Below are 26,401 nucleotides of genomic sequence, written 5' to 3'. Positions count from 1 at the left end.
ACCAGGAAGCACCTGGGCTACTGAATAGGCTGAAGGAGGGTGAAGCTTCAGGCCCTCTGAACTCGCCTCCCTCAAAAGATTCACTTCCCATTCCTCTTTTAGCCTTCCCTGATCTCCCCGTAACTCTCCCCCTCCCCGCTTTCTCAGTTCCTGCCTTTTGGAAGACCTCATGGGAACCCAATTCTCCTTGTCCAGAGAGAGAGACAAGGCTAGAGTGGAGCGGAAACTTTAAAGGGGGGCAATAAGGAGGTCTCACATTCCTTGGTCCTTTCCCCCACCTCTAACTACAGGAGCCTTTTAGCCTTTCCCACCTTCCTGAGGCTCAGGGCGCAAGGGAGGAAATTGGGAGTCTCCAAAAACTCTTTACCCTCCTCCCTCGCGAGCGATCCCCCCCTTTCCTGCCGGTCTTGGGTGCCTGAGGGAGGAAAGGCCCCCCAGTGTTGGGTGAGGAGGGAGGAAAGGCTGCCCAGGCAGAGGTGAAGGGAAAACTGGAGGAGGGAGGGAGGGAGGGGGGAGTGAGAGGGAAATGCGAGAAAGATATAAGGAAGGGCATGGGGGGAGGGAGGAGGGAGAGGGGGAAGCAAAGAGAATGTGGGGGAGGGAAGGGGAAAAGTGAGGGGGGAGTGAGGGGGAGGGGAAGAATGGGGATGGGGAGTGCCGCAGAATTCTATTTCTGACTGCAAGAAAGTCAAACATCGGGCCCAACATTCGGGATTTGGAAGCGTCATCGGTCTCCGGGCAGAGGAGCCACCAAGGGGTCCTTTGGAGGAGATGGTTCTCTGAAGCTCCAGGTGACATTCAGCTGTTCAGCCTGGATTTGGCCTTTTTGTCCGCACATCGAGCCCTTCCAAGGACCCAGGAGAGGCGGAGGCAGGAGTTTGATGGTGCTAAAGGTCTCCTGGTGGGATTTAAGCAGTTGCAAGCAGAGCTGCCTTCCGTAATTGACTGAGGGGGATTTTGTCAATGTCCAGGGTGCTCAAGGGCTGCTCCAGATATTTTGAGATTGTCAGAATGGGCTGCATCAAAAGAGGAGGGAGACGGAAAGCGAAAGCCAAAGAGGGAAACTGAGGCATTTTCAGCCCTGAATCCACACAAGGAAATAAGGGCCTCTGGTGGCTCAGCAGACTAAGTCTGTCTGTTATTAACACAGCTGCTTGCAATTACTGCAAGTTCAAGTCCCACCAGGCCCAAGGTTGACTCAGCCTTCCATCCTTTATAAGGTAGGTAAAATGAGGACCCAGATTGTTGGGGGCAATAAAAGTTGACTTTGTATATAATATACAAATGGATGAAGACTATTGCTTAACACAATGTAAGCCGCCCTGAGTCTTCGGAGAAGGGTGGGATATAAATTCAAGTTTAAAAAAAAATAGCTGCATTTTGGCAAAAGTATTTTTGCTTCCTCAGAAACTTCCATTTTTTTCCTAAGTCTCAAATTTGAAGCTTTGAAGGTCAGGCAAGAGGGGGGCTTCCGTCCCTCTGAATTTGGCGAGGGGACCAAGAACCCCCCACTCCCATAATCCCCCACTGCTCTTTCGGGACCTGGAGGGGAAGGGGGACTGAGGGAGGGGGATATTGGGGGCTCTGAGTTGCTCCTCCAGAACTGGATCCCGAAAACTCTCCCCTTTGTGAGGGGGCTGGAAACCCTCCATTTGAGAGGCTCTTGGGGGGACTTCGGGCAGGGGTGAAATGTAAAATTTGTTACTACCGGTTCTGTGGGCGTGGCTTGGTGGGGGGGGGTAATGTGACTGGGTGGGCGTGGCCAACTTTTTTTTTAACTTTTAAAAGCATTTTTTCTACCACCTCTTCGGCAAAAGAGGTTGTAGAAAAAATGCTTTTAAAAGGCTCCTCTGGCGATCCCAGCTGAGTTGCCTGATTATCAGAGGCTTTTAAAAGCTTTTTTTTTCCTTTAAAAGAAAAAAAAGCCTCTGACAATTAGGCAACTCAGCTGGGATTGTCAGAGAAGCTTTTTAAATGCATTTTTTTACAACTTCTTCAGCCGAAGAGGTTGTAGAAAAAATGTTTTTAAGAGCCTCTGATGATTCCAGCTCAGCTGCTTGATCATCAGAGGCTTTTTTTTTCTTTTAAAAGCATTTTTTTTTTGGCAGAAGAAAAATATTTTTACCTAAAAGCTGGAAACCTGCCATCACCAGAAAGATGAAGCAGAAGGGATTCTGATGAGATAAAGAAGGGGAAAGAGAAGGCACGTGATGACTCTGTGGTGATAGTTATGGAGGAAGATTTGCTGCAAGTTACAGAAAGCCCGAAAGATCAAAGGCAGACTAGAGCTGCTACCAAGCGGATGCAACAAGAAGCAAAAGTTCAACAAACTTCAAAGGCAGTACAAGATACCAAAACAGAAGCAGTGGGAGGAGCTAGGCCGACGATCTGGGAGGATTGGCAGCTGATGCTTCAAAAGCTTCCCTTTGCCAAAAATGGCAAATAGATTTCTATCCTGGAATGTTAATGGTTTAAATTCACCATGCAAGAGACGGAAGGTATTTCATTATTTGAAACAGTTTAAGTATGATGTAATATGTTTACAGGAAACCCATATTAGAAGTTCGGACCAAAAGTATTTGATAAATTCCAGGCTTGGTACACATTTTGTTGCAGCAGCTCCAGAGAAAAAAAAATGGTATAGTTGTATATTTTAAGAAGGGTTTATTAGTAAAACTAATTGAAGCAGATGTTCAAGGAAGATATATTGCTATTGAACTTTTACAAGAAGGAGAAAAGATACTTATAATTGGAGTTTATGCTCCTAACCAACAGCAAGAACCTTTTTAAAATTTTTACACAATAGAATTATACATTGGGATTATAAATCGCATATATTAATGGGAGATGGGAATGGAGTTTTGGATACTTGGAAAGACAAAAAGGGCTTACTTTACAATATTTCAAGTCGTGCAAAATTACCTAAAGCCTTTTTTGATATGATGGATGACTTAGAACTAATAGATGTTTGGTGAGAACAGAATAAGGAAGAGAAAGATTTTACTTTTTTTTCAGATAGACATCAATCTTTTTCAAGGATTGATTTTATATTAATTATTAATGATTTGCTTTTTAGGGTGAAGAAAACTAAGATATGTCCAAGGATTTTGATGGATCATAGCCCTGTGTGGATAGAATTTGATCAGGGGAAGGGTGTTAGGAGATTGTGGAGGCTGAATGAAAATTTGTTTAGATATGAAGAAAATGTAAAAGAATGTAAAAAAACAAATGAATTTTTTGACATGAATATGAATAAGGGTACTTCTGTGGAGATGGTTTGGGACACGAGCAAGGCTTATATGAGAGGAGTTTTAATATATATGAACAATAAACATAGATGTAAATTACAGAAAAAGAGAAAGGAATTAGAGGAGGAAATTTAAAAAAGAGAACAGTTACTTATAAAGAATCCTGGAGATAAGAAAATAAAGGAGTCAATAAATATATTACGAGGGCAATTTAATATGATGGTGGTAGACAGGTGGCAACAAATTTACAATATGCTAAAGATAATACATTTAATAATGCTAATAAATCGGGTAGGTGGTTAGCTTATATATTAAGGAAAAAACAGAAATTACATACTATTGGTAAGGTAGAATATAGGGATAAAGAAGTATATCAACAGAATTTGATTCAAAAAGCCTTTTTGGAATTTTATACAAAGTTATACCATAGAGATTTAATTAAAGAAATAGATATAGATAGATATTTAGAAGATGAAGGTATTCAAGAAATTACATTAGAGCAAAGGGAGGAATTGAACCAACTTATAACATTAGAAGAAATAATTTTTGCAATTAACAGTTGAAAATGGGTAAAGCCCCAGGTACAGATGGTTTAATGACTGTTTATTATAAAAACTTACAAGAGGAAATGTTAGAGCCGCTTAAGGTGTTATTTAACAAAATTCAATCTGGAGGAGGAGGTGCCTCCATCATGGAGAATGGCTTTTATCTCGCTGATTCCGAAGGAAGAGCAAGATTGTAGTAAACCTGAAAATTATAGGCCAATATCGCTTTTAAATACTGATTATAAGATTTTTGCTAAGATATTAGCCAATAGATTAATGTCAGTTATGAGTTATACGATTCATAGTGTTCAATCAGGGTTTATTAAAGGGTGACAAATGAGATATAATATGAGACAGATTGTAGATCTACTGGAATATTTGGAAAGGAATAGCCAAGTTCCGCAGCGTTCTTTTTTTGGGATGCTGAAAAAGACTGAATTGGCAATTTTTATTTAAAGTAATAGAAAGGATGCAGTTTGGAGACTATTTTATACAAGCAATTAAAGCAATATATCAGAAACAGACAGCACAAATAATAATTAATGGTAGTTTAACAGAATCTTTTAAAATTGAAAAAAGTACAAGGCAAGGATGTCCCTTGTCCCCATTATTGTTTATTTTAACTTTAGAAATTTTATTAAATAAAATACGTGGCTCAAATCAAATAATGGGAATAAAAATTAGACAGCAGGATTATAGATTAAGAGTGTTTGCGGATGACTTGGTTGTTACTTTAACTCAACCTATTCAGTCAGCTATATACTTAAAAGAGATACCGTATATACTCGAGTATAAGCCGATCCGAATATAAGCCGAGGCACCTAATTTTACCACAAAAACTGGGAAAAACTATTGACTCGAGTATAAGCCGAGGGTGGGAAATGAGGCAGCTACTGGTCAATGTAAAAAATAAAGATAGAGCCAAGTAAAATAACATGAATATTTATTTGAACGAAAAACAATAAAAGTGCAAAAGGGGGAAGGAGGATTCCCAGCTTTAGAAAATTTAGAACTACGCCGCCTTTGGTATGACCTGAGCATAGCTCATAAAATTATCTGCTACAATGTACTTCCTATCAATGACTACTTCAGCTTCAACCACAACGATACACGAGAACACAATAGATTCAAACTTAAAGTGAACCTCCAATCTAGATTGCAGAAAATGTGACTTCAGTAACAGAGTTGTTAATGCCTGAATGTGCTACCTGACTCTGTGGTCTCTTCCCAAAATCCCCAAAGCCTTAACCAAAGACTATCTAGTATTGACCTCACCCCATTCCTAAGAGGTCTGTAAGGGCGTGCATAAGAGCACCAGCGTGCCTACCGTCCCTGTCCTAATGTTCCCTTTAGTTGTATTCCTTTATGTATTCAATTCATGCTTATATTTATATAATTATTTAATATGTATTTGACAAAATAAATGAATGAATGAATGAATGAATAGAATAGAATAGAATAGAATTTTTATTGGCTAAGTGTGATTGGACACACAAGGAATGAATGAATGAATGAATGAGTGAGTGAGTTACTTCAACAACATTGTCTCACAGAAATTGACAATACAACTGCAAGCATGAAAATGAGTCCTCCTTTAGCTTCCAAGGGACCAGGGTGCCTCTGAAGGTCAGTGCTCTAAGCACTAAGAACCCAGCACAAATCTAAGCCTGTATGCACACCAATAGTGAAAATACCCTGCACAGTGTCTCTTGGCAGAGAAGGTTAATTTTCATAGACGTTAGTGGCTTTTTTTTTTTTTTGGCAGGGCAATAAGGGTCTCTAATATCATTAAACCCAAGTGTGAGGAAAAGACAGCAGCTAAAATGTTAAGGCCAGTTGTGTGACCTTCTCCAATACAGTTGGCCTGGCTGTTTGCCAAACTTAAAACACCTCCCATCCCCCTCCCTGCTAAAGCTTCTTTCTTAAAACAATTGTGGTCTTTGCCTTTCATTGTGCCAATCGACTTTAGAAGTCTGTGTGTGTGTGTGTGTGTGTGTGTGTGAGAGAGAGAGAGAGAGAGGAGGGAGGGAGGAGGAGTGCAAAAGGGGAAGGAGGATTCCAGCTCTAAACAAAGGAAATCCCGGAATGCCAGCGCGAAAGGCGGTGCTCACGCTCCTCCTCCCTTGCTCAAAAGCCCCAACATGATATTGGAATTGGATGCCATTATATACCTGCTGAGGGGATAATTTGAATAACTTGAAAGATATAAAAGCTCTAAACATATTTGTTTAAAAATCTAAAATCTATACTTAAAATAAATGAATATAAAGTAATAAAGTTCTTTAAAGTTGTAATTCACTTTGCTGCTGAAAAAGAAAAGAAGCTTAACACCTTAAATGGTATTTATTAACTGAAATATCATCAAATCAAATATATAATGAGGTATATTATAATGACCTTTGTTTTCAGAAAGAAGCATGATGGAAGTTTTTCAATAAAGGGGGAAATATAGAAAAAACTTAGTGTCATGCTCATATATCATCTTTACAGATGTTGTTAACACTATACTATGGCAGCATATGATGGTACAATGTTTCAATCAATTTCAGGATGAAAAACTCATCAATGAGGAGGAGGAGTATAATTTATTAACCTTGTATGATATCAGTTTCTCAAGGACTCTAGAAGGACCCGAGGAAGAAATCTCTGCCCCCTCCCCACTTTCCCTTTCCAACCCAGCCTTCCAAGGGGACCTTTGAGGGAGAAATCTCTGCCCCCTCCCCACTTTCCCTTTCCAAGGCAGCCTTCCAAGAGGACCTCTCGAAAAGAGCTAAAGCTTTCTCCTGGTCGCACCACCACCATACCCTCCACGCCGGCCATCCTAGGCTGGGTTAGAAACAAGGAGGGGAAGTTCAAGGACCACATCGATGGCACGAGCTCAGATTGCCGGCTGGGGATGATGGGCGCTGCAGCGATCCCGGGAGAGACTAGGGGAAGAAAGAATGACTGTTTCACACCCTAGGATTGGGGAAAACATTGACCCCCTTAGTTGCGGGAGAAGGGTTGCGCTCAAAGCGGTCGCCTCCATCCATCAATCCATCCTTCCTTCCTTACTTCCATCCATCCATCCATCCTTTTTTTTCCCCAGCGAGCGTGCGTGTGTGTGACATGCAAGCAAGGCGTCTCACGGGCGTGTGTGTGTGTGTGTTTGTGGTGGGGTCTCGTCCCAGCCACCCACCCACTGCCTCCCTTTCCTCTTGGAGCGTGGGCTGTTCTGCCCTGGCCTCCGTCCTCCGATCTCCTGCGCTGGGAGCGAGGCGAGCCAGCCCGGGCACCGCGGACTTTGGCAAGGAGGAAGGTGGAGGGGGGTTGAGGGGCGTGCAAGAGGTGGCGTGGAAAGGCCTGTGTGTGCGTGTGCGCCTGTGTGCCCTAGGGAGGAAGCGGAGCTGGCTGTGTGGGGGTTGAGGCGTGCAAGAGGCGCCTCCTCCTCTTCCTCCACCGCTCCTCTTGCACGCCTCAACCCCACCATCCCCACCCTCTCCAGCGTGAAGGTCACCTCCTCCCTCTTCCAGGCGGCGGCGGCGGCGCTCCGGCTCCGCTCGAGCGGAGCGCCACAGCCGGCAGCTCGCTTCCTCCCACGGTCCCAGTCCAGCCGAGCGGTGAAAGCGACATGCGGCGCGCTCCGCTTTCACCGTTCGCTGGATTGGGACCGGCAGCTTGGTCCGGCGGCGGGGGGGAGCCGCCAGCCTTCGGCCGACGCCACCGCTCGAAACCTCCTCCTCAGCCGAGAAGGCTGGCGGCCCCGCCCGCCCGCGCGGACCGCCAAGCCGGTCCCAATCCAGCCGAACGGTGAAAGCGGAGCGCGCCGCATGTCGCCACCGCTCGCTGGACTGGGACCAGTGGGAGGAAGCGAGCTGCCGCTGGCGCCCGCCGAGGAGCCGAGAGCACCGCGCCGCCGCCTGGAAGAGGGGAGGAGGTGACCTTCACGGAGAGGGTGGGATGGTGGGGTTGAGGTGCAAGAGGCGAGCGTGGAGGAAGAGGAGGAGGCGCGCCTCTGCACGCCTCAACCCCACACAGCCGGCAGCTCCGCCTCCCTAGGGCACACAGGCGCGCACACACACAAAAGGCCTTCCACGCCACTCTCTTGCACGCCTCAACCCCCACAGCCGGCAGCTCCGCTTCCTCCCACCTTCCTCCTTGCCAAAGTCCGCGTGCCCGAAGTTCGCTGGCGCGCCGCCGCCTCCCAGCGCAGGAGATCGGAGGACGGAGGCCAGGCGAACGGGAACACTGCACCACCAGGGCTTCCCGCGCCAATGCACAGCCCGCCAAGTTTGCGCCGTCCGCCCACCAGACACGGAATGGGGGCCGGCCTGGGTGACAAATCCCGCGAGACCTCGGCGGGCCCGCCTCCCGTCCCCTCCCATGGGAGTCCGTTCGGTACCCCCTCCTGTGGGGTTCCGAAGAAACTCAGTATATAGTCGAGGACGTTTTTCAGCACAAAAAACGTGCTGAAAAACTCGGCTTATACTCGAGTATATACGGTAATTAATCAATATGTAAGGTATCTGGTTTTAAAGTTAATCAACAGAAGACAAAGATGATAACTAAAAATATGAACATACATCAAAAAGAATTAGAAAGAGTTACAGGATATGAAATTGTTAAAAAAGTTAAATACTTAGGAGTATATATTACAGCTTCAAATGTGAAATTATATAAAAATAATTATGAGGTGTTGTGGCAGAAGGTACAGAGGGAAATGGAGAATTGGAAGAAATTACAATTATCTTTGTTGGGAAGAATAGCAATTAAAATGAATGTTTTGCCTAGGTTTTTATTTTTATTTCAAATGATACCAGTACTTAAAAAGGATGTAAATTTGCAAGAATGGCAGAAAGGGATTAGCAACTTTATTTGGATGGGTAAAAAACCGAGAATAAAGCTAAAAATAATGCAAGATACACGTGAAAGAGGGGGGTTAAAAATGCCTAATCTGAAATTATATTATGAAGCAGTTGTTTTGTCATTGATTAGTGATTAGTTTAATTTAACGGAAGAAAGAATTTTGAATATAGAAGGTCATGGGCTGCATAAACAGAGGGATAGAATCAAGATCACGTGAAGTGTTAGTACCACTTTATAATGCCTTGGTAAGGCCACACTTGGAATATTGCATTCAGTTTTGGTCTCCACGATGTAAAAAAGATGTTGAGACTCTAGAAAGAGTGCAGAGAAGAGCAACAAAGATGATTAGGGGACTGGAGGCTAAAACATATGAAGAACGGTTGCAGGAACTGGGTATGTCTAGTTTAACGAAAAGAAGGACCAGGAGAGACATGATAGCAGTGTTCCAATATCTCAGGGGCTGCCACAGAGAAGTGGGAGTTGGGCTGTTCTCCAAAGCACCTGAGGGTAGAACAAGAAGCAATGGGTGGAAACTGATCAAAGAAAGAAGCAACTTAGAACTAAGGAGAAATTTCCTGACAGTTAGAACAATTAATAAGTGGAACGACTTGCCTGCAGAAGTGTTGTGAATGCTCCAACACTGGAAATTTTTAAGAAAATGTTGGATAACCATCTGACTGAGAGGGTGTAGGGTTTCCTGCCTGGGCAGGGGGTTGGACTAGAAGGCCTCCAAGGTCCCTTCCAACTCTGATGTTACGTTATGTTATGTTATGTTATGTTATGTTATGTTATGTTATGTTATGTTGTTATGTTATGTTATGTTATGTTATGTTATGTTATGTTATGTTATGTTATGTTATGTTATGTTATGTTATGTTATGTTATGTTATGTTATGTTATGTTATGTTATGTTATGTTATGTTATGTTATGTTATGTTATGATTTGTTATATGGATGGAATGCTTATTTAGTATATAATAAGAAAGTAGATAATACTTTCAAAAGTCATATTCTCAGGAAGGCTTTGTTAAGGGTTTGGAAAAAGTATCAATATAAATTAGATAATAAGATACCTATATGGACAATCCCCAGACATGCGATAGAGAATATAAATATAGAACAAAAACAAAAGGGGACTGCATACAAAGACCTTTTTTTGTGGAAAAGGGTAAGTTACAATTGAAATCTTTAAATATATTGAAACAAGAAGGGAAAAATTCTACATGGTTTCAGTATGGACAATTGCAATCTATATGGAGTGCGGACCAGTAAAGTGGTATTGCGCTAATTGAGGAAAATTTGGTAAAACAAATTAGAGATCAAAGTCAAATGCATATTAAAAGTTTATACAATGCTTTGATAGAAATAGATTCAGAAACGGAGAGGTGAGTCGGGGGAGGGGGCTTCCCTGGGAGGGGGATTCCAGGACCCTCATTTAATTTCATTTCATTCCTTGGGATTCTCCCGGATGAAGGTTTTACTCCTCATTTATTCTACACTCTCAGATTTCAAGAATCCTCATTTTCTTCTTGTAATACCCATAATTGTTGGACAAGAAGAAGAAGAAGGAGAAAGAGAGGAGGGAGGAGGAGGAGGAGGAGGAAGAGAAATGCAGAGAATAACAAATGAATTAGAAGGCTTAAAAATATGAAGAACAATTGCAGGAACTGGGTATGTCTAGTTTAACAAAGAGAAGGATTAGGGGGGGACATGATAGCTTCTTCCAATATTTGAGGGGCTGCCACAAAGAAGAATGGGGAGCAGCCTATTCTCCAAAGCACCAGAAGCTTTGGAGCTTCCTGCCTGAGCTGGGGGCTGGACTAGAAGACCTCCAGGATCCCTTCCAACTCTATTAATCTGTTATTGTCGTGTCCCACTCCTCTGCTGACGGCCGGGCCGGGGAAGTCCGTATCAAGCGTGCCTCTGCAGCTCTGCCAAAATCCTATCAGAGTGCTCAAGGCAGGCAGGAGACCAGGAAGTGACTTCAGCAATCCAAGTTAGACTTTGCCTGACTCAGAGAATGCCAGAAAGCAGATCCTTTATATAGGCCATGGGGTGTGGCTCCATAACTCAGCACTTATCCAGGCCTGCCCCTCCCTTCCTTTTGCTGATGTCGCCTCTCAACTCTCCGGAAGCGAGGATCTCTCCAGCCTCCAGCTGTTGGTAATCTGAGCTCATGACTGGCTTAACATAACATAACATAACATCAGAGTTGGAAGGGACCTTGGAGGCCTTCTAGTCCAACCCCCTGCCCAGGCAGGAAACCCTACACCATCTCAGTCAGATGGTTATCCAACATTTTCTTAAAAATTTCCAGTGTTGGAGCATTCACAATTTCTGAAGGCAAGTCGTTCCACCTATTAATTGTTCTAACTGTCAGGAAATTTCTCCTTAGTTCTAAGTTGCTTCTTTCCTTGATCAGTTTCCACCCATTGCTTCTTGTTCTACCCTCAGGTGCTTTGGAGAACAGCCCGACTCTCTCTTCTTTGTGGCAGCCCCTGAGATATTGGAACACAGCTATCATGTCTCCCCTAGTCCTTCTTTTTGTTAAACTAGACATACCCAGTTCCTGCAACCGTTCTTCATATGTTTTATCCTCCAGTCCCCTAATCATCTTTGTTGCTCTTCTCTGCACTCTTTCTAGAGTCTCTCTAGAGTCTTTCTAGAGGCTTCACATTCTTCAGGCTCACATGCTGTGGGGGAGGGGTTTAGTTGCTCCGTTTGCCTGGGCATGGTGCCAGGACTGGGGGCTGAAGGCATGCCAGGACATTCTTCCGAACTATCAGCGTCCAGCAGGAGATAAGAGGCACCCGGCTGCGGCAGGGGGAGTGGGCGAGACACAACAGTTATCTTCCTTTTCTTCCCAGGGTTCAAATTCTCTTCCTATCTGGAATCTGGGATCCCTTTGATCCCCTCAAGAAGATCAACTCAAATATGACTTTTTGGGGGGGAGAGGGAAGAGAATCCAGCTATTTACTAAGTCCGCACTACTATTAATCTTCTCATCATTCCTATCACCCATCTCCTCCCACTTCTGACTGTATGGTTGTAACCTTGTTGTGTGTATCCTTATGATTTATACTGACTGTTTCCTAAAATGATTTGATTGCTTATTTGTTCCTTATAGAATAGAATAGAATAGAATAGAATAGAATTTTTTATTGGCCAAGTGTGATTGGACACACAAGGAATTTGTCTTGGTGCATATGCTCTCAGTGTACATAAAAGAAAAAATACGTTCATCAAGGTACAACATTTACAACACAATTGATGATCAATATATCAATATAAATCATAAGGATTGCCAGCAACAAGTTATAGTCATACAGTCATAAGTGGAAAGAGATTGGTGATGGGAACTATGAAACACTTATGACTATCATTAAGTGTTGTACCTTGTGATTCTTGACGAATGTATCTTTTCTTTTATGTACACTGAGAGCTTATGCACCAAGACATAATTGTGTGTCCAATCACACTTGGCCAATAAAGAATTCTATTCTATTCTATTCTATTCTATTCTATTCTATTCTATTCTATTCTATTCTATTCTATATCTGTCTCTCTCTCCTGCCCAATATATACACATATTTTTAAATACTTTTTATCCTATTCAGGAATTTCCCATCTCCCTTGCAGAGTCTCCCCCCTGCCCTCTTTCCAGCCAGAAGCCCCTTCTTCTCTTTCTGGAGTCCAGAAATGGTGTTTTTGGCCTTTTAGGATAAAAATGTTTTTTAAAAAAAATCCAAAATGAAAAACAGAATGGAGGTTATTTTGCCTGTTGTCCCGTTTATATGGTTTTGTTGCTCCTTTTTCTTCTTCATTCAGAGTCATTTCCGGTCCAACAGCTTTGAAATCCAAGGATCAAACAAAGGAATAAAAGAAGCAAGTTAGAATTTGCTTAAACCGAGTTGTAAAAAACCCTCAATCGCAGGGAATCCTGGTCTGGTGTTTGTCTTGAGCTGATTCAAAGGCTGAGAAATTTCATTCAGCCGATTTGAGGGGTCTGGGAGAAAAGCCCCCCTGCAATGTAGGCCTCCTTGGGGGACTGAAATGGAGGGGAAGGGAGCCCTGCCCTCATTTTTCTACGGACTCCCACAAAAGGACTTGATGTACCCTGAAGGTTTCACTGACAGCCCACAGTTTAGGCGCCTCTTATCCGAAAGGCTTGAGAGTGAAACTGAGACTGAGCGGGGGGGGGAGCCCAGAAGGACCCCTCAAGCTCTGGATCCACTTTGCCCTTCCGGAGTCTCGGCAGGTCCATCTATGTATGCATATAGTCCATCAGGTCCTATAGATAGGGATGGTTTTAAATTGCGAAGAGCTTTTTCAACATTTTCTTCAGTGAAATCTATATGTGTTAGGTCGTTGTTGGTGCGATTGGGAAATTTCAGGTTTGAGCCATTGCTGTTGACAAAGACTGAGCCGAAGAATGGGTTAAAGAGGTTTGCTTTAACTGTTTCATCCTTATTTTCTTTGCCGTTAGATTCTTTTAGTGGTGGGATGGAACTTGAGACATTAAGTTTGTTATTCACAAAATTATAAAAAGCACGATTGGAATTTGTGCGCAGAAGGTCTTCTTCTTGCTTGGTGTGGTAATTTGTGCATTCAATTTTTATTTGGTTGCATATATTTCTGTAGTATTTTCTGAAATTTGCTACATGCCCCTTTTTGTTTTTTCTCCAAAGGGATTTTTTTTTTGGATTGGAGCTTTTTTATTGATATGGGTAATTTGTTTTTCTTGATTTTGGTGGTGGTTAGTGGTATGTAGAGTTTAATGACTCTATTGACTTCGAGTAGGAAAACTTTGTAGTGATCTTCAGCAGTGATAGAGGTTAAGAATAGATTTTGCCAATCAAGAAATGAGAGGTAGGTGTTTATAAGGTCATAGTTGGCTTTTTTGAAATTGTAGATTGGATTACTATTATTATGACGATTTTTGTAAGGGCAAAATATATTGAGGCAAAAGTCTATCATGCTGTGGTCACTGTATGTATCCCCTCCGCCTCTTCCTGCATGGACTGTCAGCTGAGGGTTTTCCTGGCTTCCCTTCGGATTGGGGGGAGTCTGTGACCCCCAAGTCCTGGTTGGCTGTGGGGCTGCGCCTCCCCCCTTGTCATCCGGTGCAGCTGCTGGGGGCTCCCTCCTTCCAGACTGAGCGGGGGGAGGGGGGGAACCCAGAAGGATCCCTCGGCAGGTCCAACGTGGGCGCCCTCTGGGCACAGTGGGAACTAAACGGGCATCTAGTCGGGCCCCTCCAGGCGCTCAGAGAAAGAGAGAGTGGAGGAGAATCATTGGGGGGGGGCGCAAAAGGAAGTCCACTTTCCCCTCCGGAGCTGGCATGAAACACCTCCTAGAATGCAGCCCCCCAAGACTGAACTTATTCCCCCTCCCACTTTCTCCGCTTCTCTCTCTGCGGGGAACTATCTCCTCCATCGGGCGAAGTCAAGGGAGGCTCTGCCCGGAGACCGATGACGCTGCTGAAAGGAGAATTCCCATTGGTCCTCCTGCTCCTGCTGGAAACTCCCAACTCCGAAGTCCGAGGAAAACTCCTCCCCCCCCAAGCCAGACCCCCCGATTCCGCCTCTGGGGCTGGGAGCCTCCGCGTCTTTCTCCTCTCCCTTTGGGGCGCTTGTGGGGCAGCATCCATGGCTTTTCCCGGGGTCCCCCTGATGCTGCTGGTGGGGGCGCTGGCCAGGATCCCCGGAAGCGAAGGGGGGAAGGAGACCCCCGGTAAGGAGGGGGGAGGAAGGACCCGGGGGGGGGAACGCTGATGGGTCTCCAGAGCCTCCAACAACCTCGATCTCTGCGTGGTCTCCTGCCCATTTCTCCCCATATTACCCCCCCCCCGCCATGAGAACGGAGAGGGATCCCTTCCCCTTCTCCGATTGTAGTCGAGGTGGGGGTCGCAGCCTCTCCCGCTCCCCCTCCAGTGCCTGGGTGGGAGGGGCTGCATGGAAAGAGGAAGGGGAGGAAAAGCGAAAGAGGGAAACTGAGGCGTTTCCAGCCCTGAATCCCCAGAAGGAAAAAGAGGCATTTGAGCAAAAGTCTTTCGGCTTCTTCAGAAACTTCCCTTTTTCTTCTGAATCTCAGAATTGACGGTCAGGCAAGAGGGGGGCTTCCGTCCCTTCTGGGGGAGACTCTGAATTTGGGGAGGAGACCAAGTACCCCCCACCCTACATAATCCCCCACTCCTTTATCGGGAGCTGGAGGGGAGGGGCAACTGAGGGAGGGGAATATTGGAGGCTCTGAGTTGCTCCTCCAGAACTGGCTCCCCAAAACTGTCCCTTTTGTGAAGGGGCGGGAGACCCTCCCTTTGAGAGGCTGGGGGGGCTGCAGGGGGTCCTTTTTGGGGAGGGGGAGAGGAAACAGGTGAGATCCCCGAGAATCCTCCAATCCAAAGGGAGGGAGTTGGGCTGAAGATTTGGGGGAAGAAAAAAAGTTGGGGTGACCGAAGGAAGGTGAAGGCTGGGAGACCCCGGGAGAGTCAGTCTAGATGTCCTCATGTGCCCCCTCCCCATATTCCCCCCCCAAAGGAAGAGAGAGTGGGAGGTGTGGATATTACCTAGAAAGTTCCCTCAGCCCCTCCCCCATAGTTCCTGCCCCTTTCCATCCAGCTTTCCCTGCAGAGAGTAGATCTACTCGAGGAGTTGAGTTTCTGGGCTTCTGCCTCCCTTTTCCCACCCTCCCTCCCCTCTTTCTTTCTCCCCCCTCCAGACTCCCCCCCAGCAAGTCTGCCTTCCACTCTGGGGCTGAGAGAGTTCCCTTTCCCTCCTCCAGGGGGCGTCTTCCTCCAGTCTCTCAGGGAAGGTCCCCACCACCCTCCCTTCACGCGTAGATTCCACCCTCCTCTACTGACGGCTGGGGACGATGGGCCTTGGAGTCCCTCCTGATGCCCTTCCTCCTCCTCCATCCTGCAGCCCATTTCCTGTACCAGGGGAAGGGCGAGTGCCGCTTCCTCAACGGGACGCAGCTGGTGAGATACCTGCAGAGATACTTCTACGACCGGCAGGAGATCGCCCGCTTCGACAGCGAGCGCGGGGAGTACGTGGCCCTCACGGGGTTGGGGAAGGCGGATGCAGACTATTGGAACAGAAATAAGCTCTACGTGCAGATCGCGAAGGGCGAAGTGGATCGCTTCTGCCGGAACAACTACAGGTTGTATAACTACGAGGCGGCCAAGAGGGAGGAACGCCTCATTAGCCGGAGAGGTGAGTCCGTGGTGGTGATGGGGGGCTCTTCCCTGGGAGGGGGAGGCCGGGACCCCCCACTTTCATGTCATTCCTGGGGATCCTCCTGGATGAAGGTTGTTATGGAATAATCCTCACAACCGATGTTGTGGACTATTGAGCAGAATACCCTTTGAGTTTACGCACGGAAAAACGACTGAGAATGATTGTGGACAATAACAGCTATCATACATACTATAATAATAATATCAGAGTTGGAAGGGACCTTGGAGGTCTTCTAGTCCAACCCCCTGCCCAGGCAGGAAACCCTGCACCATTTCAGACAAATGGCTATCCAACATTTTCCTAAAAATTTCCAGTGTTGGAGCATTTACAACAGGCAAGTTGTTCCACTGATTGATTGTTCTAACTCTCAGGAAATTTCTCCTTAGTTCTAGCTTGCTTCTCTCCCTGATCAGTTTCCAGCCATTGCTTTTTGCTACTAACTGGGTTGTTATAATATTTTACTTTTAAGAAAAGATTATAGTCCAAAAAACAATCCAGTCCTCACATGGACTTTCGGACCGCCGCTCAACACCGCAGGGAGACGGGACCAATACGTTGGTTCCGTCCCAGGCGACTGATGGACCCGGAGAGGTCCCTGGCGATCTGGCCCACGGCTCGGCCGAGGAGCTTGTTGCGGCCTGGGAACAAGCCGCAGTGGCCGCTTTGGATTGAGTCGTGCCTTTGCGGCTTCTGACCCGGCTTAGGTCTCAACCAGCTCCTTGGTTTTCTGAGGAGCTGAGGGAGGTGAAGTGCCAGAGAAGACGCCTAGAGAGCGCTTGGAGGTCCAGCCGTTCTGAAGCTGACCGTACACTAGTTAGGTCTTTTACTCAGACCTATCTAGTTGCATTGAGGGAGGCCAAGTGGGCCTATGTCTCTACCCTCATTGCATCAGCAGAGAACCGCCCAGCCTCCCTGCTTAGGGTGACTCGCTCCCTCCTTCACCAGGAGGGGTGCGATGACCCCTTACAGGGTTGTGCTGAGGATTTCAGCAGGTATCTGTTTGACAAAATCACTCAGCTTTGGGACGGTTTGGACCAAAATTGGGTAGTTTCGGGCGAGGTGACGGAGGCTAGTCTTGTTGAGACCATCTGGGAGGAGTTTGATCCTGTGGCTCCCGAGGACATGGACAGGTTGCTGGGGCGGCTGAATGCCACCACATGTTTATTGGACCCGTGTCTCTCCTGGTTGGTGCTGGCCACCCGGGAGGTTACACGAGGCTGGCTCCAGGGGATTGTCAACGCTTCTTTGAGGGAGGGTGTTGTTCCCACTGCCTTGAAAGAGGTGGTGGTGAGGCCCCTCCTCAAGAAGCCTCCTGACCCAGCTGTTTTGGGCAACTACCGTCCAGTCTCCAACCTTCGCTTTGTGGCGAAGGTTGTTGAGAGTGTGGTGGCACACCAGTTACCCCAGTACCTGGATGAATCTGTCTATCTAGACCCGTTCCAGTCCGGTTTCCAACCCGGGTACAGCACGGAGACAGCTTTGGTCACATTGGTGGATGACCTCTGGAGGGCCCGGGATAGGGGTTATTCCTCTGCCCTGGTTCTCCTAGATCTCTCAGCGGCTTTTGATACCATCGACCATGGTATCCTGCTGCGGTGGTTGGGGGGATTGGGAGTGGGAGGCACCGTGTTTCGGTGGTTCTCGTCCTATCTCTCCGACCTTGGACTCCTGAAGAACGGGTGGCAGTCACGGCTAGGGAAGTGTTTGTAAGACTTTGGGTTAGTTGTGGCCACTTTGGCAAATAAATTTAATGAATAACTAGATTTATTAAACAAACAAACAAATGTTGTGGTATTACACTTAATTAAAAGTGAGGTTTCATTTTCAAGGAGATGCCAAGAATCATCCAACTCTTGTGCTGTGTCTGTCCTTCTGTCTTCTGTGTTATTTCTGACTTTTGTTATGCCCTGCCAACATTCCGCAACCGTCATCAGCGGTTCACCTCTCTTTGAGCTATTTTATTCCATCAGTGACGGAGAGGTGGTCGGCTTGGACAATTTGTTACAGCAGCAGAGCGGCATGTGGGGCCATATTGGGTCCAGAGGATAATCTGCCGACGTAGGGGTGGAGGCATGGACGGCGTATATCTTGACGGCTAAGGATGGACATTTTGCCACGACTTTTGGGCCTATTTCTCCATGAGATATTCATTTGCTGATCTACTACGACTGCGAGGTTCCCCCGCCTCGCAGGAATGGCCCTCCAAGCTATCGAGGGCTTACCTTAACGAAGGGTCTTGGGACCCAGAGAGGTGGCATGCGGCTAAGAAGAATTTGTGGGGTTTTTTAAATAGTTTTTTAAATAAGGGTTTTTTAAGGGGGGGGAGGGATTTGACGGGCGGGGGGGAGGACCCGTCGGGGAGGGATCCAGCCCTGTGCTAGTTCGCGACATTCGCCATCTTGTCTGAAGGCAGGGGAGGACGCCCAGGTTTAGAGGGCTGTTCGATCTGTACGGTAAGTGGGAGAGGCAGATATGGCGGGGAGGGGCCGACGAGTTATGGGGCACGTGCTCAAGTTTGAGAGCGATCACGTGCTCCGGCCCCTCAGTCCCTACCCGTTCCTCGGTGGCCATGATCCTCAGAGCTTGGACCTTGGCTGATGTTATGTAATGCCCGGTCCGTGGTTAATAAGGCTCCCTGATTTGTGACCTTATTCAGGGAGGTCCGCGGACCTCATGGGCATTACGGAGACCTGGTTGGGCCCTGAGGGGGGGGTCCCCCTTGTTGAGATGTGCCCTCCAGGCTTCCGAGCATTTCATCAGCCGAGAGTCCAAGGTAGGGGTGGGGGGGTGGCGGGTGTTATTAAGGAAGATCTAGAGCCGAGGGAGACCACTGTTCCTCAGATTGCTGGCTGCGAATCCCTCTGTGTGCGCTGGGGCTATAGGAATCAGTTGGGCTTGGTGATCGCGTACCTGGCTCCTTGCTGCGTGACCACAGCCCTGCCCGAGCTGTTGGAGGTACTGGCTGCTGTAGCGGTTGAGACCCCCAAACTTATAGTTATGGGGGATTTCAACTTGCCATCAGCTGGCCTGTCATCAACGGCAGCTCGGGAGTTCCAGGCTTCCATGACGGCCTTGGACCTGATTCGAGTAAATGATGGCCCTACGCACACAGGGGGAGGCATGCTAGATCTGATTTTTATCTCTGGACAGTGGTTAAATGATCTGGTATTAGATGATTTAGTAACAGAACCAATGTCATGGTCGGATCATTTTCTCCTTCGCCTAGACTTCCGAACCGCTATTCACCACCGCAGGGAGACGGAACCTATACGGTGGTTCCGTCCCAGGCGCCTGATGGACCCTGAGAGGTTCCAGACGGAGCTTGGGCCATTCCCTGAGGATCTGGCCCACGGCACGACTGAGGAACTGGTCGTGGCCTGGGAGCAGGCCGCGCCGGGCCCTGGACCGTCGCGCCTTTGCGGCCTCTGACCCGGCGAGATCTCGTCCGCCCTTGGTTCTCCGAGGGGCTGAGGGAGATGAAACGCGGAGAAGACGCCTAGAGAGCACCTGGAGGTCCAGTCGCCCGGTTGATCGGACACTAGTTAGACCTATACTAGGACCTACCTAGTGGCAATGAGGGAAGCGAGGCGCCCTACGCCCACCCTCATTGCGCCGGCAGATAACCGCCCGGCCGCCCAGCTGGGTGACCCGCCTCTCCTACATCAGGAGGTGCGGGATGACCCTTGCAGGGACGAGCCGAGGAGTTTAGTGGTTATCTATACGATAAAATCGCTCAGCTGAGGGACGGTCTGGACCGAATTTGGGATGATCCAAGCGAGGAGAGGAGGCACGCCTTGTTGAGCACATTTGGGATGAGTTTGACCCTGTGGCTCCCGAGGACGTGGACAGGTTGTTGGGGAGGCTTCACGGCACGACATGTTTACTGGACCCGTGCCTTCCTGGCTGGTACTGGCCACTCAGGCGGTGACACGAGGCTGGCTCCAGAGGATTATCAACGCTTTGTTGGATGGGGTTTTCCTGCCGCCTTGAAAGAGGCGGTGGTGAGACCCTCCTTAAGAAGCCCTCTTGGACCCAGCTATTTTGGTTAATTATCGTCCAGTTCCAACCTTCGCTTTGTTGCGAAGGTTGTAGAGAGTGCCGTGGCGCGACAGCTGCCCCAACACCTGGATGAAGATGTCTATCTAGACCCGCTCCAGTCCGGCTTCCGACCCGGATACAGCACGGAGACAGCTTTGGTCGCGTTGGTGGATGATCTCTGGAGGCCAGGGACAAGGGATATTCCTCTGCCCTGGTCCTATTAGACCTCTCAGCGCTCGATACCATCGATCATGGTATCCTGCTGCGCGGTTGGAGGGATTGGGAGTGGGAGGCACCGTATCGGTGGTTCTCCTCCTATCTCTGACCGGTCGCAGACGGTGTTGACAGGGGCAGAGGTCGACCGCGAGGGGCCTCACTTGTGGGGTCCCTCAGGGTCGATTCTCTCGCCCTGCTGTTCAACATCTACATGAAGCCGCTGGGTGAGATCATCAGTGGTTTCGGGGTGAGATACCAGCAGTACGCTGACGACACTCAGCTGTACTTTTCCACCCCGGACCACCCCAATGAAGCTGTTGAAGTGCTGTCCCGGTGTTTGGAGGCTGTACGGGTCTGGATGGGGAGAAACAGGCTCAAGCTTAATCCTCCAAGACGGAGTGGCTGTGGATGCCGGCACCTGATTCAGTCAGCTGCAGCCGCGCTGGCTGTTGGTGGCGAGTTACTGGCCCCAAAGGATAGGGTGCGCAACTTGGGTGTCCTTCTGGATGATCGGCTGTCGCTTGACGATCATTTGACGGCCGCTCCAGGAGGGCCTTCCACCAGGTTCGCCTGGTCCGCAGTTGCGCCTTCCTTGATCGGGATGCCTTATGCACGGTCACTCATGCGCTCGTTACCTCTCGCTGGATTACTGTAATGCTCTACATGGGGCTCCCCTGAAGTGCGCCGGAGGCTTCAGTTAGTCCAGAATGCAGCTGCGGGTGATAGAGGAGCTACACGAGCTCCCATGTAACACCGCTCCTGCGCAGACTGCACTGGCTGCCTGTGGCCTCCGGGTGCACTTTAAGGTGTTGGTTATGACCTTTAAAGCGCCCATGGCTTAGGACCTGGGTACTTACGGGACCGCCTGCTGTTACCATACGCCTCCACCGACCCAGCACGCTCCCACAGAGAGGACTTCTCAGGGTGCCGCCCGCCAAACAATGTCGGCTGGCGGCCTCAGGGAAGGGCCTTCTGTGGGGCTCCCACACTCTGGAACGAAGCTTCCCCGGCTTACGCCAAATTCCTGACCTTCGGACATTTCGTCGCGAACTCAAGACTCACCTTTTTATCCGCGCGGGGCTGGCTTAAATTGGGATTTTAAATCTTAAATTTATTAATTTTAAATGGGGTTTTAGTAGAGTAAATTTTAATCATTGGGCTAATTTAAATAAGTTTTTTAAATTGGATTTTAAATTTGTATATTGTATTGCTGGTTTTTATTATGCCTGTACACCGCCCTGAGTCCTTCGGGAGAAGGGCGGTATAAAAATTAAATAAAATAAATAAATAAATAAATAATAAATTTCTTTCCATCTCCACCACATCTGGCAGAAGGTTCCTTCCACCTCTGGGTTTTTCCAGCACTTCTCCCTGTCAGATGTGGCTATTTGGGGAATAATTTTTTGGAGACTGCAACTGATCCCAATCAGGAAGCATTTAATTCTTTTCCCTCTTTCAGGATCCCTTTTAATTTCTTGCTGCAATTTACTTTGGAAGATGACTCAAAATACAGAATATTTTCAGGAGTAAAAAGGGATGTTGGCCTGAACTACCAACTTGTTCTTCCATTCTGGGCTCTGTTGTCTCTCTCCTGTGCCTCCTTCTCCTCCTTCCCTCCAGCCAAGCCCACCGTCACCATCTCCCCCACCAAGATGGACCCCACTTCCCCCAACACCATCCTCCTCTGCACCGCGACAGGCTTTTACCCCATGGAGATCGAGGTCCAGTGGCTGAAGAACGGGGAGCCGGAGAAGGAGGGTGTGGCCTTTGGGGAGGAGCTCCAGAACGGAGACTGGACCTACCAGCTCCAGGTGATGCTGGAGACCCAGCCCCAGCGGGGGGATGTCTATACTTGCAAGGTGGAGCACACCAGCCTGGAGGCCCCCATCACCATCCAGTGGGGTAAGCCCCTCCCCTCCTCTTTTGGGGACCCCATCCTGCCCTGAAAAGGGGGACCTTCCCTGTGGGGGGAACCAGAATAGACCCTCCTGGGAGAAGGTGGGCCCGATCCTCCTGCTTAGGTGAGGCTCCTTCTCCTTCCCCAGAGCCCCGTTCCTCCAGCTTTGCCAGGAGCAAATTCTGGACGGGGATCATGGGGGCCGTGATAGGAGTGGCCTTCCTGGCTGTGGGGCTCTTCTCCTACCTGAAGAGCAAGAAAGGTGAGTCTGGGGGGCTGGAGGAGAGGTTGTGGGGAGGGGACCATCAAGGGGAGGCCTCTCATCAAGCTTAGCAGGTGGCCAAGAGGGACCCATTGAGGAATATTTGTGGCAGCTTCTCTTGTTTGAGGGGCTACAAGTGAAGGTTACACAACCTATTATGGGTTATTGATAGAGAGGGGGACCCCCTGAATCCTCCAGCCCATGAAGGGTTCTGATTGGGTCTTTTTCTCCTTCCAGCAACTCCCATCCAACCACCTGCAGGTGAGTTTCTCCTCTTCTCTCATTTCAGCCCTTCTTAAAAGTTATAGGTGGGTTTTTTTTAATTCCTTAATTATTCCTTTTTTTAAAGAAAACCTGCCTGAACAATATCTCCTTGCTTGGGACACAGCAAATTTTTGGATTTTGAGCAGCTTTTTCTTACAGAGATCTGAAAAATTATTGCAATCAAAAACAAAAGCACACACAAACACTAAAATCTCGCCCAGAATTTTTCCAAGTTTTGGGAAATTGCAAAAGGGAAGTGAAGGAGGGGGGTCATTCCTTCCCATTCCTCCCTTGGGGAGGGAGAACCCCAGGTTCACATCCCCCCACCCATTTTGTAAGCCACCCACCAATTCTGTTAGGCTCACTATGGAGGAGGGTTCCTGAGGGTATTCTGGCATGGGGACAAATTCCACCCCTGTGGCTATTTTAAAAGGGGGGAAGTCCCATGCGTCTATGCACTGCTGTATTATAGGCCACTTCATCAAATGTCAGATCTGCTCAGCTAAACTGCTGATAATTAACATAGCATCTCAGGTAGCATTTTTCTATCTTTGCATTATCTCGTTCTGTAGCTCCGTCCATACTCGGATGGGAGGTGGAGCTAAGTCCTTGACCTGAAGCTATCAACTTAATGAACTCTTTCCAAAACTTTGCCATGAACTGGACCCCCGCCCCCACTCCACCCCCAGCTCCAGTTGATCCTTCTTGGCACCTCATGCAGACTTGTTTGGGTTCATTAGTTGGAACCTTGAGAGGCTGTTCTTCCTGACCCCACTTTTCCTTCTGAGAATTCACACAATTTCTGGCCAAGTGACCTCAGACTCCCCACTTTGCTGCCACCCCCATTGTAGCCCCATTTTCTCTGTTCATATGAAACGTCTGCAGGGAGGGAGAGGGTTAAGGGGGGCCTCCCCTCCTGATTAACCCTCTAATTAAGTCAGGGAAAATTTCAGAATCCCCTGGAGATGAAATGGGGAAGTATCCCAGCTTTTTCCTCCCTGGAATGAGCAGATTTTCCCTCTATCCATCCCTGCCTATCAACCACCCCCTGGAGTGCAGGCCTGCCTTGGGGGTGGGGGCTGAAAGGGAAGAAAAATATGTTTTTACACTAAAGGTTTCGCTTTATATCCTAATTTTCTTCCCCGTCCCTTTTTCTACAGCACTCATGAATTAATCCTGCTCTTCGATGCAAAAGCATATTTTTTCTTTAGTCACTGATGACTCCTTGTCCTGTTTGCAACCTATTAAAAATGGAGGCTGAAGGTGGCAGGTTGGAGGGAGGAGGAGGATGGCAGCCTGGACCCTCTCCTGCTGAGATACCACCCCCCCAACTTGCTTTCAGGGCCTCCCTTTCTGGGCTTGGGGCAAGGCTGTGTGCTCTCCCCACTTCTCTCTGTATATCAATGACTGCATCTTCAATGATCCATTGTTAAACTACTGAAGTTTGCAGATGACACAACAGTGATCGATCTCATTTGAGACAATGATAAATCCACATACAGATGGGAGGTTGAACAACTAGCCTCATGGTACGACCGGAACAATCTGCAACTGAACACACTCAAAACTGTAGAAATGGTGGTAGACTTTAGGAGAAACCCTTCCATACTTTCACAATACTAGACAACACAGCATCAACGGTAGAAACCTTCAAATTTCTAGGTTCTACCATATCGCAAGATCAAAAATGGACACCCAACATCAAAAACATCATCAAAAAAGGACAACAAAGAATGTTCTTTCTGTGCGAACTCAGAAAGCTCAAACTGCCCAAGGAGCTGCTGATCCAGTTCTACAGAAGAATTATTGAGTTTGTCATCTGCACCTCTATAACTGTCTGGTTTAGTTCTGCAATCCAACAAGACAGACACAAACTCCAGAGGATAATTAGAACTGCAGAAAAAACAGTGGTTACCAACCTGCCTTCCATTGAGGACCTGTATATTGCATGAGTCAAAAAGAGGGCTATGAAAATATTTACAGACCCCTCAGATCCGGGACATAAACATCCATGTTTATACTTATTCCTGTTATCTCGTAAATGTTTAACAAATAAATAAAATAAAATAAATAAACTCTCCACAGGGAACTTTGTATCTAAAGGGGCAGGAATTAGGAGGGCAGGGCTGGAGGGAAGGTAATATCTACACACACACACACACTCTCTCTCTTCCATTGGGGGGGCAGGGAATATAGGGAGGAGCACAATGAGGACATCTAGACTGACATTCCTGGTGTCTCCCAGCCCTTCAACCTCCACCTTCTCTGGGTCACCCCAACTTTTCATCTCCTCCCGAATCTTCAGCCCAACTCCCTCCCTTTGGAGGATTCTCAGCGATGATGATGATGATGATGATTTAATTTCTATACCGCCCTTCTCCCGAAGGACTCAGGGCAGTTTACAGCCAGATAAAAACACAATATACATATAACCCAAAAATTTAAAAACCTGTTAAAAAACTGATTCAATTTGGCCGAAATAAGACTTTAAAACAATAATAAAACTATAATAAACCCCTATTAAAATTACTATTACTTTAAGCCAGCCCTGCATGGCTAAACAAAAATGTCTTCAACTCGCGACGGAAGGTCCGGAGGTCAGGGAGTTGTCTTATTGCTGGAGGCAGCTCATTCCAGAGGGCAGGTGCCCCCACAGAGAAGGCCCTCCCCCTGGGGGTCGCCAGTCAACATTGTTTGACCGACGGCACCCTGAGGAGGCCCTCCCTATGGGAGCACACAGGTCGATGGGAGGCTATTAGTGGCAGTAGGCGGTCCCGTAAATAATCCGGTCCTATGCCATGGAGCGCTTTAAAGGTGGTAACCAACACCTTGAATTGCACCCGGAAGACCACAGGAAGCCAGTGCAGCCTATGCAGGAGAGGTGTTATATGGGAGCCTCGAGTCGCTCCCTCTATTACCCGCGCAGCCGCGTTCTGGACCAACTGGAGCCTCCAGGTGTTCTTCAAGGGAAGCCCCATGTAGAGAGCATTACAGTAGTCCAGGCGGGAAATGATGATGGCATGAGTGACCGTGCATAGGGAAACCCGGTTTAGGAAGGGATGCAACTGGCGTATCAGGCGTACCTGATAAAAAGCTCCCCTGGCGACGGTCGTCATATGCTCTTCAAAAGACAACCATCCATCCAGGAGGATGCCTAAGTTGCGAACCCTCTCCATAGGGGCCAATAACTCGCCCCCAACAGTCAGCAATGGCATCAGCTGGCTGTACCGGGATGCCGGCATCCACAGCCACTCAGTCTTGGAAGGGTTGAGTCGAAGCCTGTTCTTCCCCATCCAAACCCGCACGGCCTCCAGACACTTCAACGGCTTCGTTGGGGTGGTTAGGGGTGGAAATGTACAGCTAAGTATAATCAGCATACAGATGGTATTGCACCCCAAAACCACGAATGATCTCACACAGCGGCTTCATGTAAATGTTGAACAGGAGAGGCGAGAGAACCGTTAGTGAATGGTCCCACTCACATCAGGGGAAACACTCTGGACCTGATTTTTGTCTCGGGACAGTGGCTGAATGATCTGGAATTGGGGGATTTAGTTATTGAACCCCTGTCATGGTCAGATCATTCACTCCTTTGACTTGACTTTTGAACCGCCAATCCACACCACAGGGAGACGGAACCAGTGCGCTGGTTCCATCCCAGGTGCCTGATGGACCCTGGTTTCTGACGGAGCTTGGGCCGTTTCCTGAGGATCTAGCCCACGGCTCGGCTGAAGAACTAGTTGCCACCTGGGAAAGGGCGGTGACGGGGACTTTAGATTGCATCATGCCTTTGCGGCCTCTGACCCGGTGCCGATCTCGACCAGCTCCCTGGTATTCTGAGGAGCTGAGAG

At 47.9% G+C, this 26,401-nt stretch overlaps 2 protein-coding genes across 3 annotated transcripts in view; both read left to right on the top strand.

Annotated features, from left to right (window-relative positions):
* LOC131192675 (uncharacterized) overlaps positions 1-26,401 on the top strand; it is a 371,955-nt gene that overhangs the window by 120,622 nt on the left and 224,932 nt on the right. The gene's annotated exons all lie outside the window — the stretch shown is intronic.
* Positions 14,218-24,835, top strand: LOC131192806 (H-2 class II histocompatibility antigen, E-S beta chain-like). 2 transcript variants are annotated; one of them, XM_058172343.1, is made up of 6 exons: positions 14,218-14,371; positions 15,559-15,849; positions 21,748-22,029; positions 22,173-22,286; positions 22,524-22,547; positions 23,711-24,835. In XM_058172343.1, exons 1-6 carry the CDS (start codon positions 14,287-14,289, stop codon positions 23,722-23,724), a joined length of 810 nt encoding a protein of 269 aa, XP_058028326.1. In that variant the 5' UTR covers positions 14,218-14,286; the 3' UTR covers positions 23,725-24,835. The 2 variants fall into 2 exon arrangements, with proteins under 2 accessions (XP_058028326.1, XP_058028325.1); XM_058172342.1 differs by lacking the exon at positions 23,711-24,835 and having other exon boundaries at positions 22,524-23,251.

The sequence above is a fragment of the Ahaetulla prasina genome, chromosome 2 (assembly GCF_028640845.1).
Source record: "Ahaetulla prasina isolate Xishuangbanna chromosome 2, ASM2864084v1, whole genome shotgun sequence".
NCBI lineage: Eukaryota > Metazoa > Chordata > Lepidosauria > Squamata > Colubridae > Ahaetulla > Ahaetulla prasina.
This window is presented reverse-complemented; position numbering and strand designations above follow the sequence as displayed.

Coding starts and splice junctions, on each gene's coding strand:
- LOC131192806 (XM_058172342.1), top strand. CDS start 14,287: ATGGCTTTTCCCGGGGTCCCCCTGATGCTGCTGGTGGGGGCGCTGGCC. Junction 14,372..15,558: donor AGGGGGGAAGGAGACCCCCG/GTAAGGAGGGGG, acceptor TCCATCCTGCAG/CCCATTTCCTGTACCAGGGG. Junction 22,030..22,172: donor CCCCATCACCATCCAGTGGG/GTAAGCCCCTCC, acceptor CTCCTTCCCCAG/AGCCCCGTTCCTCCAGCTTT.